The 20476-nt window shown below is 42.4% G+C and overlaps 1 protein-coding gene across 2 annotated transcripts in view; it reads right to left on the bottom strand.

Moving 5' to 3' along the window:
- Nucleotides 1–3100: 3100 nt before the first annotated feature.
- The window catches only part of kcnq2b (potassium voltage-gated channel, KQT-like subfamily, member 2b), a 171608-nt gene continuing 154232 nt past the window's right edge, over nucleotides 3101–20476 (bottom strand). For both annotated transcript variants that reach the window (XM_078554822.1, XM_078554823.1), the window contains 2 exons: nucleotides 14137–14260; nucleotides 3101–3868 (listed from right to left, as the gene is read on the bottom strand). In XM_078554822.1, the coding sequence (XP_078410948.1) occupies nucleotides 3101–3868; nucleotides 14137–14260 (892 nt within the window). The remainder of the gene's footprint in view (nucleotides 3869–14136; nucleotides 14261–20476) is intronic.

Raw genomic sequence — 20476 nt, 5'->3', positions numbered from 1 at the left:
TAAAAAATATCCAATTCTCCTATTTTTCCTATCAAAGTGAATGCGACCTTGCATTTCCCATATGCCATCTGCCATCTACTTTGCTACTCACATAACTTGTCTGTATCTCATTGCCACCTCCTTGTGTCTTCCTCACAGCTTACATTCCCACCTAGCTATGTATCGCCAGCAAAGCTGGAAACATTTGAAGTTTATTTGAAGTACCTTGGGCCATTTACTACATTAAAAGGCATCGTATGAATCCAAGCTGCTGTAAAATCTCAGATGAGTGATGGGGAACAGGGTAAGAGGTGGAATTTGCATGAATGGCCATGCTCTTATTGCTAGAGTAACATGGATTCCTTCTGAAGGCATTGTACAACATGGCTTTATGTAGGTGGCCTGTGATACAAAAGTTGAGCTTTGACAGGGAAAGCTGTAAGCTAGGCCAATTTTACTGTGATAAATCAAGGATGTTCCTCTTAAAGGAGAGTCACTGGTAACTTATTAGGAGCCCTGATCAAGCCAAAGAAGATGAACATACAAACATACGATCAAAGAGCAGGAGTAGGCCATTTGGCCCCTCAAGCCTGCTCCACCGTTTAATAAGATCATGGCTGATCTGATAGTAACCTCAAATCTGCATCCCCCCCACCCTGATAACCCATCACCCCCTTGCTCACTAAGAATCTATCCACCTATGATACATTTTGCTTTAAGTTACAAGTAAAACAAAAATGTGAAAAATTACATCTGCTTCTATTAGGTGTTGCCGACCCTCCGGGATCAGCCTGGAGTCGCCGGAATTGAAAGACACTGCTGCCAGGAGAAATGCCACAGGGGCATTAAAAAACCCTGTTCTCTTCTTTGACCATCTATTAGTTGTAAAAACACGAGAGGTTGCAGGGAGAGTCAGGATTAATCCATTGGGTAACAGTCTGTTCACTTCCAATTGGCTTTGGGAAAGGAGGAAGGGCCAATGGCAGGAATGTGGGCAGGGCAGAGTGGTTTGCAGCAGCTGGTCATGCGGGTGACAGAGCTGACCAGTGCCCAAGAGCACCTGCCCTAAGCCCAGAGGAACCCCATTAAAAACCAAGCCCAGCGTGGCTCCCAAAATGAAAGATAAATAAATAACTTGTGTTTATATAATGCCTTTCAGAACCACGGGGCTTCCCAGCTTTATTGCTGAGGGACTCCTTTTGAAGGGTAGTCACTGCTGTAACGTAGGAAGCGCAGCAGCCTATTTGTGCACAGCAAGATCCCAGAGATGGTAATGTGATAATGACCAGGTAATCTGTTTTTTGGTGGCAGGAATTGAGGGATAAGTATTGAGCCGGACATCAACGTGAACTCCCCTTCTTTTCTTCAAAATAGTGCTGTGGGGTCTTTTGAACCCACCTGAGATGTCAGACAGGGCTCCCATTTAACACTTCATCTGAAAGACAGCACCTCCTCCACAGAGAAATGGAGTATCAGCCTTGATTTTTTTGCTCAAGTCCGCGGGTGGGACATTAAACCAAAACCTTGTGACACACAGCGAGAGAGCTACCAACTGAGCCACAGCTGAAACCTAAACTGATTCCCCTGAAGGTGCAGACGGGGCCTCATTTTAAAGCCTCACCTGAAAGACAGTACCTTCAACAGTGCAGCACTCACTATTTACTGCAATGGAACTTTCAAAGTAACATAGAGATGGGTACAACTAAGAAAGAGTGTTCTAATTTTATGTTAATTCTGAGGGTAATTTTGAGAAAGATGCACAAACTGTGTAGAAATCAAACCCATAACCACAGAACCATATCCTACCCAAGTGAGGGAACAAGGCACTGGAAAAAAGACTTGAGGGAAGGATTGATTCAGAGTCAAATTACATCTTTAAAATGGGGACAAAATCTGTTATGAAAGGGATTGAGGGTTAAGAGATATGAACAGAACAGTTTGATTTTGTGGTGGGGGTGAGGGAGGGGGTGGTTAGGGTAAATAGAGAGTCTAGTGCTCCCTACATTTGGGGCACACTGGATTTATAGGTGGGGAGGGGAAGCCATGAAATAGATAACATGCACAGATAGAATGGAGTTGATTGGCCGAATGGCCTTTTCTTCTTTCAGTCTATATCGTTGATGTATCAGCTCACTGTAAGATCCTAACCACCTCCCAAAGCTCTTCAAGATCAACTAGAAAACTGGAAAGGGTCATTACCTGAAGGAAATATACTCAGTGCCACTGTCAGAGAAAACATTCACCAAGGGCACTGACCATATGCCACCGTTTAATACCCTTCTCCCCCCCACACCAACACCCACCCAACACACATACCCAACCCATGGTAAACCCCGCCCCCCATCCCTAACAACTAAAACATTTTAGGGGAATGCATAATCAAGTTGAAACATGTTTTTGGTCAGAAATATCCCGGAATGCAGTAACACTAAACAAAACATGCTTACCCTGCTTTGAACATGACCTTCCAGTACTACAATGACACTATGTCAAGTCCAGTTGCCTCCCTCACAGTCTCTTCTTCCCCAATTCCTCTTAATAATTTAATAATAATAATCGGTCTCCCTACTAATTTCACCTCTTGCTCCTTACTCTACAGCCCACTTTAATGCTTGCATTATTCTGTGTTTATCAAATACCCCACCTTCCCAGGAGTCCATTCCACATCCAGGAGTTTATCTTTTTCCCTTTCTGCCACCTCGGAGTGATACTGAGAAGGTGTGAAACATACATTCATTGGTCACCTGCTTGACTACATGGCAAACAAATGGGACCGAGCCCAGGTGCTTGCTGGGACATAAGCCAATGCTTCTTCAGTGACAGAGTCCAGGTGCCTGATGCAATGCAGTGTAAATGGCTGATGGGAGAGGATTCAGGCAACTGGCAGTGGCAACCTCCTCGGGCCCTGAGGAGTCCAATGAGAACCTAAGCGGGCCAGCATTTCCCAGCTGGTAGGACAAAAGGTGACCCACATACAATCTACGGCTCTGGTCCCCAAACTGTTTCCCTGCCCCTGTTGTTGCATTTGTTGTGTAAGATTAAGTTTGGTTCTCATCAGTGACTGGAAACTTGACCCCTTCCTCAGTGTCATTTTTCTCATCAAATGAACAGAGGCCACTGTCTATTTGGATGAAGACCACGTGAAGTCACAGTGCGCCCCCTCATTCGTAGCTGACCTTGGTGGGGGGCCCGATGGGGTGCATGCTTCTGAATCAGTGTCAGACTCCCCTTCTGCAATGTACAGTCTGACCTTTGACCAGGGTGTCGCCCCAACATAGGGGACATTGTTGACACTTTCCAGGTTCTCCTTCGATTGCGAGATGCTGAAACCACTGTACGAACGCTCGAGTTCCTCATGATCGACAGAGGGAATGGAGATCGAGGTGTCACTGTCCCTTTCTTTCAGCACAGTCTCTTGGTGCTTGCAGTAGTGGTCCTCATGCCGGCTGTATTCCACCCCACCCCTACTACAGCTGCCGTGACCTGATATCTTCTCGTGTGACACAGAGGGCGGGGGCGGGATTCTGACAAAGGTTGTGCCGTCACCTACCGGAGAGGTCATAAAGGTCAGGGTGTCGTGGCTCTGCCGGCCCAACCCATTGGCTGAGTGTTGGTGAGATGAGGTTGATGGTGGACAGCCATTGGGTGCCAATGTTGCCACTCCAAGTCCGGGGTATGTCTTGTGTGCAGTCAAGCTGCATGACCGCATCATTTTGTTGGCATTTGTGTTCTTCTCGCAGAGCTCCCGGTTGTCCACCGGACTGTGATATGGAGGAGCAGGATCTGGCTCTTTGGAAATGAAGTAAGCCTCAGTTTCCGATGGTGGGATTCCCATCCGCTGCATGTAGATGTTCACCAGGAAATCTAATTTCTTCTCCATCGAGTGCACCTGTAGGATACAGAAAACCTGTTATTTCCATTCAGACACCCAGGTGCCCATTAACCAGATGCCCATTAACCAGCTTCCCACTAACTAGACATCCATCACCCAGCTGCCTGCTAACCAGTACCCACTAACCAGTTGCCTAGCTAGCCATCACCAACTCTGCTTTAAACAGGTGACTAGCTACCCATTAACCAGCTTCCCATTAACCAGCTGTCATCCAGACACCCAAACAGAGAAGTTACACATTACTCCATTGAATTCCCCTTTGATCAATTCCTTGACATTTACGGGACAATAACTGGATGTACAACCAATGGCAAATATAGTAATTGACCAACCTGCCTTATTCAACATCGGAAAGCCGTTCCTTCTTTCCTCTTCAGCTTCTCTCCCTCTGAACTAACCCGTCTTGACATTCTCCATTCTGGTGCTTCTATTATAAAGAGCGTTCCCACGATAAAACTCACCTTGTCCCTTTCAAACTCCCAAAACATGCCACTCCTCATTCCTCAGATCTTCACTCTGTTGAAACATCACACCTAATCCTACTCTGATTCCTTCTTTCCTACATATCTATGAAACCCCAAATCTCCACCAATATTTCTTTTGCCCCATGTTTACTACCCGACCTTGGCATTACAGAATTAAATCTTCTGTAGATAACTTTTTGGGTTCAGTGGCTTCAGTCTCGCCTGTAAGCAGTGTGAGCACCTTAACTTTATGGGAATTAGTACCCACTCCCTACATCTACTTGAGTACATGACTTGGGGTCTAACAATACAGCAATTGTCACCTGCACCAAGATCTCCATGTCTTCTCCAAAGATGGATCCATGAACTCTGCATGAGGCGATGCTTGGCTCAAATTGTTATCCAATTCCTCAGTAAGGTGGTCATACAGAGGAAACAGTTTGATCAATTGGCTAAGTTGGTAAAGCTTAGTTTTCCGTAATGATATAAAAATAATGAACACACTATGTTACCCCACTTTATTAGGCCATCTTAACTTAGGCAGATAATCATACGGCAGAACTTGCTCTCTCTTATAGTCTTCGGTCTTGTTGAAATTTCATACAGCAACTAACCACCTGACAAGCTTCCACATACAGCACTGTCTATTTCTTCAAATGTCACCTTTCAGTCAAAATGGTCGACAGCTCCACCCAGAGCAGAATCCATCAGCCTGACTTTGGCATGATTCCCATTGGATGCTGATGAGTAATACTATCACAACAAAGTTGGCACTGAAATGCCAAATTACCCTTCATTGGGGGTCATTTTATCCTTTGTTACTGGGCTGCAAACAAGCGACAGTGAACAGGCTGCCAGTTTTATGCCTCATCCAAATAAAGTCAATTGAGGGAAAATTGGACAGCTAGTAAAACACGCAGCTGATTTGTCATTATCCATTTTCCATCCATAGGTAATCTCTACTGTTTCCAGAATGCACTGATTGAAAACTAACCCATACCTGCATCCTGTGAAATTAACCCTGAGAGAACCAAGTTTAACTCATTTGTAGCAAACTTAACAATTACAAAACCAAAATCCACCTCTGGGCACGGTGTGAAACCTCAAAATATGGCATGTGATAAATACTGTTCACTGACTAATCTGAACACCCCAATACTGTCCTGCACAGTGAGCCCAATCCCAAAACATAGATCTCCAAAAGAAGAAAAATCTAATTTACTCACAAATTCTATCTGGTTCCCAAAGAGAGTAGTTTGTGTATTTGATGAATTAGTAGTCTGAACTAGATTTCATTCTAAAATTAAGGGGGTGATATTCCAGGGATTTTGCTCCAACCACCGTCGGAACAAGGAAAGGGGTCCTAGCTGCCCACTGCCATGGGTGAGATCATTAGCAGGTTTGGGGTGAGGAGCATGGCGTCTCCAGACTGATTCAGTGCAATCCCTGTCTACCGGTTGTGAAAGGCAGATGTGTGTGACTTGTCCACCAGGGACACACAGAGACCATTTCCAGGTCAAAGAACCAAGTCATCCCAACAGATCTTCAGCTCCAGCAGTAGCCATAACTCAGGCACAATGAAGGAACACTGAATCTCCCCAGGATCAATTATTTACACCCAGCAAGATCAGGCACTGAAGCAGCCCTTGTGTTATCTCACAGGTCCCTACTGCGGTCTTTTAAGAACACAAAGATGCCATGAAGGTATTAATGTATATAATGTTATTGGAAAATATTTTAAATTGGACTAGTAGTAGGGTCTGTGTCTGTGGGTTTGAGTGTGTGTGTCTTAATTGTGTTAAAGCCAGCTAGTCTGGGTGCTTTGGTGTATAGTAGTTTTGAGATGTTAAACAGTAAGGGAGTTAAGGTAAAGAGTACATTTGCATTTTGTTGAATAAACCATTCAAAGACCGGGGTGAAATCTTACACCTAGCTAGGAGACACCAAACAATATGCTTATACTACCAATTAAATTGATACTATGAAAGGGGTTTTATCATTTGAAGAGGTGGAGTTCAAAGGGCCTGGTGACATAATGAGAATTTGCATTCAAAGGGAAGGCTAGGTATATGCAGAACAGAGTTTTGTGTGTGAGTCAGAGGCATGCCGCCTGTAAGCCTACAACTGTGTGAAGGAACCAAATTGAAAGGAACCTCATTTTGAATTTGTAAAGTAAAATGCGCTTTGCCTGGTGTTTGTTTAAGTCTATGGGTTATTGTTGCCTTGGGGAAGATTACCTGGGAGTGATTAATTTGGGGATTTGTTTAATAGTTATTATGGTAGTAATTTGTAGACATGTGTATGTGTTTAATACCTTGTTAAATTAATAAATGTTTAATTGAATTTATATAAAAACCTCTGGAGGCTTGGTGGTTTCATTTCTGAATTCAAAGGTGCATCACAAACATACCAATTGAAAATATAGGTTATGACAGTTGTTTCAAGTTTCCCTCTGGGATTTTAAATAACTCAGCCTTTACCAACTGCTGTGTCACAGCAACTAGGGGCTCTTGGTGGGATAATATTTGTTATTCCTTGATTGGTTTGGAATTGGTGAATCTTAAGGTTATGAGTACGAGAAGCACTTTGAAGTCAGGAGTTGGTGAGGATTTTTAGAAGTGGTGAGACTGCAAGGTGGCTTTGGCAATTGCTAAGACTTGTCAGGGAGTAGAAGATATAACTCTGATCGGGTTGGAAAAAATAACCAAAAGCAAGTTAACAGAGTTGGTAGATAAGTTAAAATAGGGGTTACCTCTGGGGGCTAAGAAATCAAATATAATTAAAAATATAGCAAAGCATCTACAGTTGGAAGTGAAACCTGACACTAGTGAGTCACAGCTGGAGGTAGTGAGGCTGCAGTTTGAAATGAAGAAGCTTGAATTTGAACAAGCAAAGGGACTGAAAAAAAGTAGAATTAGAAACAAAGGAAAGAGAATTGATGTTTAAAAGGGAGCAAGCAGTAGGCAGGAGAATGAAAGGAAACTGAAACTGGAATTTCAGGAGAAAGATAAAGAGAATACCTGCTTAAAAGGCTGTAAATTAAAAAAAAAGATCTCGGAGTCTGAAGAGAGTTCTGATGATGAAAAATCCTTTAACCTAAAACCTAGTGGGGAGATATTTAAATTTGTACAAACTCTTCCAAAGTTTGAGGAAAAAGACATTGAAGCGTTGTTTATTTCATTTGAGAAGATAGCTAAACAGGAGTACTGGACATTATTATTACAGTCTAAGTTGCTGGGTAGAGCACTTGAGGCATATGCTTCACCATCTGAAGATGTATTGGTGAATTATGATGTGGCAAAAAAGGCTATTTTATGTGCATCTGAGTTGGTTCCTGAAGCATACAGGCAGAAATTTAGGAATATGAGAAAACAGCCTGGGCAAACTTACATTGAGGTTGAGAGAGTAAAACAAAGTAATTTTGACTGGTGGATATGGGCGTTGAAAATAGAGACAACTTATGCAGCTTTTAGGGAAGTAATTATTTTGGAAGAATTTAAAGACTCAATCCCTTTGGTAGTGAGAACTCATGTGGAGGTACAGAGGGATCAAACTGTAAGACAAGCAGCAGAGATAGCTGATGGTTATGAGTTAGTTCATTGAGCTAAACCTTTTTCATCACCCTTTGAAATTGGAAAAGGATAGAAAGTGGGAAGGTGAAAAGAAGGTAGATAGTCAGGGAAGAGGAGTAGCTGGGAATTCCCAGGAAGTCTTTTCTCAAATAAAAGGGAAAGTGCTGAGGGTATTCGAAAATTGGGGTGTTTTCATTGTAATAAAGTGGGGCACATGAAGTTGGAAATTACTGGAAAAACCTGTAGGAACTATGCAAGTACAGAAAAGTTCTGGAAGTAAAAGTACTGTGGGTTCTGAGGTTCAGGCACAGGAAAAACCAGTGGTTTGTGTACAGGTGAAACAGGGAGAATCAGTGATAGGTAAAGAAGTGGGAATGTGTTCACAATTCACCCAAGATAATTCTGAGGAGCAGGTTGCAGAAATGTTTAAAGGCTTTGTGTGTGAAGGGAAAGTCTTTCCATGTGAGCAGGGTGGAGTAGGCAAAGATATTAAAATTGTAAGAGACACAGGGGCTAGTCAATCATTAATGTTATGGGATAGAGATATTTGTTGTTCCGAGGGAGTACTGCAGGAGCAGGTGATAATAAATGGGGTTCGTGGAGATTTTAAATCTATTCTGTTGTGGGAGGTAAATTTAAAGAACAAATGGAGGACAGGTGAAATTATTGTTGGAGTAGTGGAAAAATTGCCTATTGTAGGAGTGCAATTTATTCTGGGTAATGATATAGCTGGATCACAAATGTGGGTGATGCCTATGGTAGTTGAGCAGCCTGTAGAAGTGTTTTCAACAGAGGTGTTACAGGAGGAGCATCCTGGATTGTTTTGTGATTGTGTGATAATGAGATTAAAAGCTCATTGGGAGGAACGGGGTAAACAAGAAGGGCAGGCTGTTCAAAGGCAAGAAGAAGGTGTTGAAATCCAGTTAGCTGACACTGTATTTGATAACATTGTTCAGGAAGAAGGAATGCAGGGAAGTTCAGCTGAAGTGTTTAACTCAAGGAGGTTAGTGGAGTTACAGAAAAATAACTTGCAATTAAAACAGTAATATCTGAAAGCTTATTCAGAAACAGAGGCAAAATGTATTCCAGTATGTTATTACCTTAAGGTAGATATTTTAATGAGAAAATGGAGGCTGGATCATGTTTCAGCAAATGAAAGCTGGTGGGAGGTAAATCAGATTGTTATCCCATTAGGGCATAGAAATGAGATTCTGAGGATTGCTGATGAAATTCCAATTGGGGGTGGGGGGGCATTAGGAAAACACAGGAGAAGATATAAAGGTTTTTTCGGCCAGGATTGCATAGGGATATAGTCAAATTCTCTAACAAATTCAAGTAACAGGAAAATCACAAGCAGTGATTAAGTCGGAGCCTTTAATCCCAATATCAGCATTTGAAGAACCTTTTACCAGGGTCATGATTGATTGTGTAGGATCCCTCCCTAAGACTAAAAGTGGAAATCAGTATTTATTGACAATAATGGATTTGTCTACCAGGTTTCCTGAAGTGATGCCTTTAAGAAATATTACAACTAAGAAGATTGTGGAGGAGTTAATTACATTTTTTACAAGATATGGTTTACCTAAGGAAATACAATCAGGTCAGGGGTCAAATTTCGTGTCACAGCTGTTTAAGGAAGTAATGAACAGTTTAGAGATAAAACAGTTTAAGTCAACAGCTTATCATCCGGAGTCACAAGGAGTTTTGGGAGGATGGTATCAAACTTTAAAAACTATGATGAGAGCATACTGTTAGGATTATCCACAGGACTGGAATACAGGAATTCTATTCTTGTTATTTGCTACCAGAGACGCTCCTAATGCATCAACTGGTTTTAGTCCTTTTGAACTAGGTTATGGTCATGAGGTAAGGGGACCACTGAAATTGATTCATGAGAAATTGGTGGGTCAACATTCAGAAACTATTCTTTCAGATTACGTATCAAATTTCAGGGAAAGATTGAACAGAACACGTGAGTTGGCCAGGGAACATTTAAAGATATCACAGCAAGTGATGAAAATGAAGGCAGATAAGAAAGCTAAAACTCACAGTTTATTTTTCTGGAGGGAAAGTATTAGTTTTGTTACCAGTACTAGGTGATTCACTAAATGCAAGATTTAATGGGCCTTACAGGATTGAAAAAACATTTAGCGAAGTAAATTATTTAATAAATACTCCAGATAGAAGAAAGAAGCAAAGGGTGGGTCATGTAAAGATGCTTAGATAGTACATTGACAGGGAAGAGGAACTAAAAGAGGTGTTAGTGATGGTGGATGATGAGGAAGAGGTAGAAGTGCAGGACTCTGAAATTGATTTTCCTCTCATCAAATTGGATAATGAGGGAGTACTTGAAAATTTAAATGCAATATTGAGTTACCTTCCAAGCACGTGTCAAAGTGATTTGGAAAAGGTGTTGCAGTCACACAAACCTATTTGTGGGAATAAATTGGGAAAGACGCATTTAGCTATACATGCTGTCTCCGTACAGGTTTCAACGTCAATAAGGTGACATCCTTATAGATTAAATCTGGCAAAGTTATCACAAGTACAAAAAGAAATTGGTTTCATGCTTCAAAATGATACCATTGAGTCTAGTTGCAGTAACTGGAGTTCGCCTATTGTACTGGTACCGAAAACAGATGGAAAACAAAGACTTTGGCCGGGGTTTTCCGGCCCCGTTGTGGGTGGGACCCACCGCAGGCGAGGCGGCGCTCCAGCCAGAAGTCCATTGACTTGCGACGGGACCAGAAGATCGCGGCAGCGGGCGGGTGTGGAAAATCCCGCCCTTTGTGTGGACTATCGAAAGGTGAATGTGGTGACAAAGGTGGATTCATGTCCTTTACTAAGGTTGGAAGATTGCATTTAGAAAGTGGGACAATCAAAATTTATCACAAAGATTGACTTGCTAAAAGGTTATTGGCAGGTACCATTGTCAGAGAGAACAAAGGAGATACCAGCTTTTGTAACACCAAGTGGACTAAATCAGTTTCAAGTCATGCCATTTGGTATGAAGAATGCACCTGCGACATTTCAAAGGGTTTAAAAAAAATTAAGTGCCGGTCTAAGCAATTTTGCAGTTTACATTGATGATCTAATAGTTTTCAGTCCTACGTGGGAGGAGCATTTACAGCGTCTGGAGGGTAAGTTTCTTGATTACAAGAAGCTAATTTGGTGATGAACTTGGCTAAAAGTGAATTTGCAAAAGCACAAGTTACATATCTAGGCCATACCACTGGATATGGTAATGTGACTCCGGGAGATGAGAAAGTCATCATGGATTTCCCAGTGCCTACAACAAACGAGGAGTTTTGAGATTTCTGGGCATGAGTGGGTTTTACCGGAAATTTGTGCCAAATTTTAGCCAAGTGGTTGTTCCACTGACTGAACTATAAAAAAAGAACAAGAAGTTTCAATGGACACTGGAGGGTCAGAAACCATTCGATAGTTTGAAAACTGTATTAGCTACGACACCAGTTTTGGCAGTGCCCAATTATGCCAAGCAATTCAAGTTGGCCATTGACGCAAGCGATATAGGCATTGGGGCTGTACTGTTACAAGAAGATGACACTGGAATTGAAAAACCAATAGGGTATTTTTCAAGGAAGCTGAAAGTACAACAGAGAAGATAATCAATGATCGAAAAAGAGACTAAGTTTGGTGTTAGCATTGCAGCATTTTGAAATTTATATTGTCAACAATTCACCTGAAACAATTGTTTATACAGACCACAATCATTTGAAGTTTTTGGTCAAATTTTGAGACAGGAGTGCAAGGCTTTTCAGATGGAGTCTATTATTACAACCGTTTAATCTACAGATTATACATGTTGCTGGAAGAGAAAACCTGTTCGCAGATATGTTATCAAGAGTTTGAAGCTTAAAGGAAAATTGAACATTTTTTTTTAAATCCTGGACATTGACCTGGGGTGATTTATGTTGATACCAAGGACTTGTGTATATATAATGTTATCTTATTGCATGCATCTAATAGTGTAATAAGTATAGGAGATAGTATGAGATGGGTATTAAAAAATGAAGCCATCCTTCAGAATTATGACGTTTCATTTTTCAATAGGGAGGGGATGTCATGAGGATATTAACGTATATAACGTTATTGGAAATTATTTTAAATTGGACTTGTAGTAGGGTCTGTGTCTGTAGATATGTGGGTGTGTGTGTGTCTTACTTGGATTAAATCCAGCTAGTCTGCGTGCTTTGCTCTATAGTAGTTTTGAGATGTTAAGCAGTAAGGTAAAGAGTACATTTGCATTTTGTTGAATAAACCATTCAAAGACCGGGGGTGAAATCATTGGGGGTGGTGTCTGTTTATGTCTATGGGTTATTGCTGCCTTGGAGAAGATTACCTGGGAGTGATTAATTTGGGGATTTGTTTAATAGTTATTATGGTAGTAATTTGTAGACATGTGTATGTGCTTAATACGTTGTTAAATTAATAAATGTCTAAGTTAATTTATATAAAAACTTCTGGAGGCTCGGTGGTTTCATTTCTGAATTCAGAGCTGCACCTCAAACATAATACTTAAAATTATAAGTTATGACAGTTGTTTAAAGTTTCCCTCTGGGATTTTAAATAATTCAGCCTTTACCAACTGTGTCATAACATAGAACAGAACTTGCATTTCTAAAGCACCTTTCACAACTTCAAAATATTACAAAGCACTTTAAAACCAATGAAGTATTTCTGAAGTTTAACCATTGTTGTTGTAATTTAGGAAATACAGCAATCAATTTGCACACAGCAAGCTCCCACAAACCATAATGTGATAATGAATAGATCATCTTTTTTTAAGTGTTGTTGGTTTAGGGATAACTATTGACCAGGACACCAGGAGTGAGTACACCTGCTCTATTTCAAATAGTGCCAGGAATCTTTTACATCCTTCAGTTGGAATTGCCATTTAACATTGCATCCAAAAGACAGTGCGGCACTCCCTCAGTACTGACCCTCCAACAGTGCAGTGCTCCCCTCCTGACCCCCAGCAATGTAGCCCTCAGTATTGACTCTTCGACAGTACAGTGCTCCCTCAGTATTGACTCTTCGACAGTGCAGTGCTCCCTCAGTTCTGCACTGCGAGTGTCAGCCTAAGTTTTGTGCTCAGGCCTCTCCAGTGGGAGATGAACGCACAATCTTCTGACTCAGAGGTGCAACTTCTAACCGCTGAGACATGACTGACACCCAAAGGCTAGATTTTGCTAGCATTCTGAAGGCAGGCTATGAGGCGGGTGATCTTGTAAAATAGTGGCAGAAGGCGTCGAGAGAGAAAGCCAATGTTTTCCCCCTGCCACGGGATATTCCCAGAAACAGAACAGCAGCAATTCATTCCATTAACTGGCCAATTAACCACTACTTCCCACCTAGCTGGCATTTTACCATCATCGGGAAGCGTCCTGCACCCTGTGGGGAGTCCGCCAGGTATACCGAAGCAGACTCCAAACAGCTTCGGGGGAAGGGGTGGGGTAGGGTGGGCAGACCTACCTTTCTGGCTGCTCCATGGCCCCTGGAGGGGACCCTCGGTGGCAAGTGCTGCCTCCAGATTTCGACACCGTCGCTGGAGGGTTCTCCCCACTTGATCAGCAGGGCCTGTCTACCTGGCCCGGGCACATTAAACAAAAGTGCTTACCTGGTCTTCAAGAGCACCTCAATACGAAGGGGTCCTCTCCTTCTCCTTGAAGCCGCAGCAGTGGTCACTTCTATTGGTGGTGCTGAAGTGACCACCTATTTGCTGCCCCTCTGATTCAGCTGGCATCTCTGAAAGGCAGGACGCCATCCATAACTGGACGGCAGTCCGAGCAACACCCTCATAACTAGCCGCCCACAGTAAAATTGCACCCACGGAGCTACCATCTGTCCATGTGGGCTCAGTGCCCACTTTTGCTTCCGGCAGCGAGACTTCATTAATTCACGTAAAATGTAGCCCCAAATTCCTACGGTATTCTGGAACACCCTTTCCAAATTCTATACAAGCCAACCTTGACAGGGAGGAGGCAGGTTGGTAATCATTCCTTGAGCCTCCCAGAATCTTTTGGAATTTCAACGTAATATAAACCAAGTGGCATAGACCAGTTAGGCTGAATGGCCTGTTCCTAGGCCGTAAATTCAATGTAATTCCATCTTATGGAACAGAATTTCCAGTCCCAAGTCGTTAATTTGATATTGGATGTCTCCTCATTATCTGGAGAGTTTTTAAGATGAAGATGCCAATCTTTACCTGTCTTTCCATTTTCCCAAGCCGTCCCATCATACTCGGGTCTTCGGAAACCTCGGGCTCTGCCGGGATCTTGGTACGATCCTTCTCCTGCAGCTGGGGGCCTCGGCCAACGATTTGGTCGACTCTACCATGGGAGGCACACAGACACCTCAGGTAATAGATTAGAACGTAACTCTGCTCTTGACGTACAAAGTCTAGCCCAATAGTTAGTAAAGAGGTTTGTGTCAGCAAGTCAGAAAATGCAAGGCAATCGGTTAAAGATTATCAAAACTCTTCAAAGGGAAAGATTTCTCTCAAGGCAAACAAAAGGATTCTTTCTTGGGAAGAGATGGATCGGAATTTAACTTTCCTTTGCTTGTTAAGTGGGTGGAGTGGGGAGGGAATGATGGAGTAAATTCCTAAAATATAACTCAACAGTTATTAGACAGGCATTACTGAGAGATGCTTCATATGCAGTTATAGCAACGTGTCAGCAACATGCACATGACTCACATCGAGACACAGGGAAGAGAAAAGCACATGGGGACAAAGCAATGAAAAATTTGGACTAGAGATATTAATAAGGAACAGCAGCTCATGACAGGGGCAATTGTGTCTGTCAAAGGAAGGTGATGTCCTGAAGCTGGGCAAAGGCTGGTACTCAATGGCCCAATGGATGTCAAAGTCTACCTTGGCATCTATACATCTGTGTAATGGATTCAAAATGGATATCCATAAACAAGCAAAGAATGATCTCTGAGACAGCAAAATTATGCTTTTCATTTCTGGAGACAGCCACTGGAATCCAGCAGTCATACTTTGAATCATTGGTATCTGCACTGAGCCAAGGTTTCATATCCTGAATAGTCATTAAACATCCAGTCAGGAATGACAGTGTTTGGTAATATTAATCTGTGTATACAACAGTCACAATCCCTAATTGGAAGAGCAAATGGAGAGCAGCTGGGAGATCAGTCAAATCATCACTGTTGCAATGTTAAGAAGGTGGATGTTTTTCAAGGTAATGTTTTCCCATTAGGGAAAGCATCACCAGGGCAGCTTTGAGCTTCCTCTACTCTTGTTCTCTGATGTGCCTCAGCACCAACCTCAGAAACATGACCTGACTAATATTTTCCATTTTGTGAACCAGATGCCTTTGTGGCCCAGGGGGAGTTGAGTTGATTAGGAACTGGGTTCAGATTTTGTTTTTATTTATTCACAGCATATGGACATCACTGATAAAACCATCATTTATTGCCCTTGAGTGGGGAGCCATCTTGTTGAATACAACTGAGTGGCTTGCTAGGTCATCCCTGGGGGCAATTAAGAGTCAATCACATTGCTGTGGGTCTGGAGTCATACATAGCCCAGACCTGGGTAAGGATGGCAGATCTTCTTCCTAAAGGGCATTAGTGAACTAATGAGTTTTTAGAACAATCTGGCAGTTTCGTCATTACCATTACTGAGGTTAACTTTTTATTCCAGATTCTTTTAATTAATTAATTAATTTAAATTCCTAGCTGTCATGGGATTTGAACCTATGTCTTGAGTTCACTAGTGCAGGTCTCTAGATTACCAGTCCATGACATAACCACCATGCTGCTATTCCCCCTGATTTCCGGATAAGCTCACCTGACACAGGAGCCAATCTCATAGCCAGAAGATGCGAGACCTTCATTCAATGAGTTGGACTAGATTTGAAGCTTGGTCCACAGAGATGGCAGTGATGTGTAACTTCTCACCCCTGCCAATGTGTTGCAGAGAAAGACTCTGGCTCAGGGTTGGCTTAGGTTGAGATGGGAGATAAGTTCTTCCTGCTAAGAGTGTTTCTCTCAGTGACTGTACAAACATTTGTGGACAAGGTACCTACTCTTCAGAGCATGGGATAAATCCCTCAAAACTGCTTTCTCCAACAATGGAAGTGCTAGCTGAGAAAAAGAATGTGAATCAAGACAAAATATTCATTCAAAAGCTGGGCACTGGGCTCTCCTAATGGTTCAATGGGGGATAAAAGACCATTACTGCATGCTATGCTGCCAGTAAGACTAGGAAGCTTCTTCATAAGATCATTGCTCTGTGATCTTTGCTGGATCAACAAATGGGTTGCCACAGTTGACCTGGGTTGGAGAGAAGAGAAACATCCCTCCATGGCCTGGCTATTCCCTCTCTGTAACTTCCACCAGCCCTATAACCCTCCGAGATCTCTGCAGTCCTCCAATGCCAGCATCTAGAGTATCCCCACTTTCCTTTGCTCCACCAGTGGCAGTTGTACCTTCAGTTTCCTCATCCTAAGCTCTGGAATTTCCTTCCTAAACATCCCTGACTCTCTACATTTCCTTCTGTAAATCGATCCTTAAAACCTCCCCCTTTACCCAAGCTTTTGGTCTTCTTCCAAATTTTGTTTGTTCCTTGGTGTCATCTTTTTCCTGATAGCATTCCTGTGAAGTGCCTTAGGATGTTCTACTACCGTGAAAAGGTGCCTCGAATTAGCCACCGGTACTGGAATAGGAATTAAAACAATACCTTGCATTTATAAGGCACCCTTAATGTAGTAAAACTTCCCAAAGTCCTTCACAGGAGTATTATCAGACAAAAGTGGACTCTGAGATAAAGATAGAGATATTTGTACTTGTGACAAAAATCTTGGTCAGAGGTAGACTTTAAGCAACACCTTAAAGGAGGATAGAGAGCAGTGGTGAAGTTTGGAGTGGGAATTCCATAGCTTTGGGCCCAGGCCGTCGAAGGTATGGCCGCTTATGGAGCAGCCAAGGAAGTGGAGGATGTGCAAGGGGCCAGAATTAGAGCAGTGCAGGGATCTCAGAGTGTTGGAGGATTAGTGGGGGTTACAGAGATTGGGAGAGGTGAGCTATGGAGGGATTTGAAAAGAAGGATAAGAATTTTAAAATTCACCAGGAACAAAGTTGTCCGTTGAACCACCTCATCTGACTGATTCAAAACTAATTCCAGGAAGTGCTCTCCATCTACAGGCCCGTGCAGTTAGTGGAGCCCCAGTGATTGGGTAGACATCCCAATCATTGCTTCTCTGTCACCAGGGAATGTGTTTATTGCTTTCCTTGTCCAAAATCTTTGTTGGCCGTTTGATCAATCTTAAATTTGCTTGTCCACCATTTGCCCAACCCAAGTGGCAACACGCCAATATCATTTGGATTTCTTTGGGCGAGGAAGAACCTTTCACACTTCACAGTGCCCTTGCATCATCATTTATTCAAGCTCCATTTTGTTTCATGCTTTCATGCAAATGATGAGCAGCAACTTCAAACCCAAAGCGCAAAAGATTCTGGTTCTTGCTTGTCGTCAGAATCACAAACATTCCAATCATTTAAAGGCAATCCAAAAGCTTTTTACAGTCAACGGCAGTGCGATACAAACACTTTCAGCTAAACCCCTTCATCGATAAGCTAACTGATCACTGAGATATCTGGTTCTCAGATACCAGAGAACACCAAGCCAGTGCTGAGTGAATTTTAAACTGAACTTGAAACAAATTTTTTGAAGAAATGTAGAATAGATATTTTGGGTTTTTTTTTAAATCTATACCTGAAGAAGGGGGTTGGCTGTTTAAATAATAACTCTTGAGTGAAAAGAAGTAAGCATTCTGTCAATGAGTCCTAACCTAGGAGAGTATTGGATTGAATCTTTGGAAGTGGTGAGGATTCCTTTTAACTTCTTATGCCGGGGAGTTGAAGGGGGTGGGGGACCCACAATCAAATCTATCCTGGCAGAGTGAAATAAAACAGACACCAGCAAAATGCATAATGAAGCAACATGAGGAGACAAAAGGAAATTGCATCATGACAGTAAGAATATCAATCAAATGACATGGTCTGTGCCCGGGAGGCCACTGGGAATGGCCATATTCAAAGAATCCATTTGATGGTCTGGCTCCATTCTGTGATCTCACCAGAAATTTGCTGGAAAATGTATCTGCATCTGGAAAATGTCAACAAGGTGACCCCAAATCTGTTATCAACAGCCACTAGGCAGGATAGCCTTGTCTTATTCTGGCCTGATGAGATGAAAGATTTATACACCTCTGTTTCATGACTAGGCAGTATATGTAACCAGACACCTTTTGGTTATATCCCGAGACCCAATATACAACATTCACCCGCTGATACAAAATGGTAGTGTAAACCAAGGATTAAGGTCATTGAAAAGGTACTAATGGAATGGCCTTTCAGCTCAGGGATACAGGGCAACGCCATTGTAACATGAAGTTGGAAAGACCCTGGGAGTGATCACCCTGCTACAACTCAACAACTCAGTGACATGGGATCTCCCATATTCCATAGGTTAGAGTATAATTTCCTCTAGTAAATCAGTAAAGGTCAGACTCTGGGAACTTTTGGTCCTGACACATAGGCAGCAGCTGCCAGCCTGACCACTCTAGCATTGATTAACAGGGACCAGAGGACTCCATCAATATGCAAATCGCTCTGTCAAATTTTCACATGAGCACAAATGTGAAAAATTCCTTTTAATCTTCTTACAGATGATCAAACAATTTCTTTTCAAACTTTGCGGAATGATGAAATGTTCTGTTACAGTGATCACACTTAAGCAAAGATGATGAAAGGACTCTGTTATTGGGAGCTTTGAGGTCTAACGTTGTCTTTCTGTGTAGTGTGTGTTAGCTCTCACTAGCTAACTCTTGAGGTGGTGTGAGTGGAAGTCAGTTTTAAGACTCTCCCAACTGCAACTTCGCAAGGTGAGTGTCTGCACTGAACACCTCAACCTGTTACTTAGCATTCACCAGTCTGAATATTCCCAGTGATGTGCTTTGTCATTACATCGATAACCACCAGCTTTCCATTCAACTTCCTGCTTGTGTCAGGGAAAAAAAGTCAGGAGCTATAGGAATAGGCAGTAACAGCATGCGTAGATATCTCCCTAAATCTCTCTGCTCTTCCCACATTGACCTACATTTGCCAGAGCTCTGTCCACTCACCTAATCTATCAATGTCCCTTTGTGACTTGCTGCTCCCAACAGTACTATTTCCTGTGCCACTTAACTTAGTGTCGTCAGCAAACTTGGATATACAGATCCATGTTGGTTCATTCAACTCATTTATAAATAAAATGCCAAAGCTGTGGCCCCAGTACAGATCCCTGGGGGACGCCACTAGTCACATCCTGCCAATTGGATGAGTGCATACCAATGTCCCTGCTCTTTGTCTCCTCCCTCATAATCAACTCTCTAGCCAAGCTAATTCCTTCAGCTCTGATTTCTGTTAACAATCTCTCCAGTGGAATCATGTCGAACTTCCAATATTGTACTGTTAAGCTCTCCTGCTCTCCTGAAGGTGACGCCTCTTGTTGGGATTTGGCTACTGGACTCCCTCTGGCACCGTATCCAAGTAACCATTTACCATGCATGGCAGTGAGTGTTGGCAAGAGTATGTGGATGTGGTGGAGGTGGGAGGGGTGGTGGGAAGGAGGTTGGGGTCCTTTCACCCTAACTCGATTTAACTGGCCTGACATGGGGGAAACTGTAAGGGAGGGAAAAGGGAAGTTTATGCAAACACTAAATAGCTGGTATTGGATGAATTCCATTCACAGCATTGACATCCCTCACCTTGATGAACAGAAAATAAAAAATAAAGCAGAAAAAATTACTCCTGTATATTGCTCAATTACTCCTTTTCAAGCCAAGAGAAAGAGCTATAGGAGTAATAGGAAGTGATAATGTAATAATTATGCTACTGACTAGTAATCCTGAGATCTCAATCAACACAGAGATTGGAAGTTCAAAACCTGCCATGGCAAATGAAGGGTTTAAGTATAAAAGCTGGTATCAGTAAAAATTACCATGACTTTTCTTTATAAAAACCCAACTGGTTGATTAATATTCTTTAGGGGAGGGGATGTGCCTGCCTTACCCAGCCTGGGCCTATAGGTGACTCCAGTCCAAACCCAAGGTGCAGGATTCTTCGCTACCCTCAGGCGTAGCCTAGTGAGACCTGCGGTTGTAGCAAGTGCCAGGGCAATGGGGGATGGGGAGAATAAATGTCAATAACACTCAATCCCAAGACTGCATTATAAAAAATGTATCAATGAATAATCCAGTTTCTAACCGAGGGTTTTAATGACCAGCTAACAACCCCAATTTTAAAGAACAATAGATCAATGCTAAATTGAACTTTGGTCAGAACGCTTTGTCCAGTCCTGGTGCCCATATAACATAACAGTATAAGATTGTAAGAAATATAAACAAAAGTAGACCATTCGGCCCCTCGAACCTGCTCCATCATTCAATAAGATCATGGCTGATTTGATTGTGACCTTAACTCCACTTTCCTGCCTGTCCCTCACTCCCTTGTAGATCAAAAATCTGCTTAAC

This window comes from Cetorhinus maximus, chromosome 13 (genome assembly GCF_964194155.1).
Source record: "Cetorhinus maximus chromosome 13, sCetMax3.hap1.1, whole genome shotgun sequence".
Classification (NCBI taxonomy): domain Eukaryota; kingdom Metazoa; phylum Chordata; class Chondrichthyes; order Lamniformes; family Cetorhinidae; genus Cetorhinus; species Cetorhinus maximus.
Note: the sequence above shows the minus strand (reverse complement) of the source record. Positions and strands in the feature narration are given on the sequence as shown.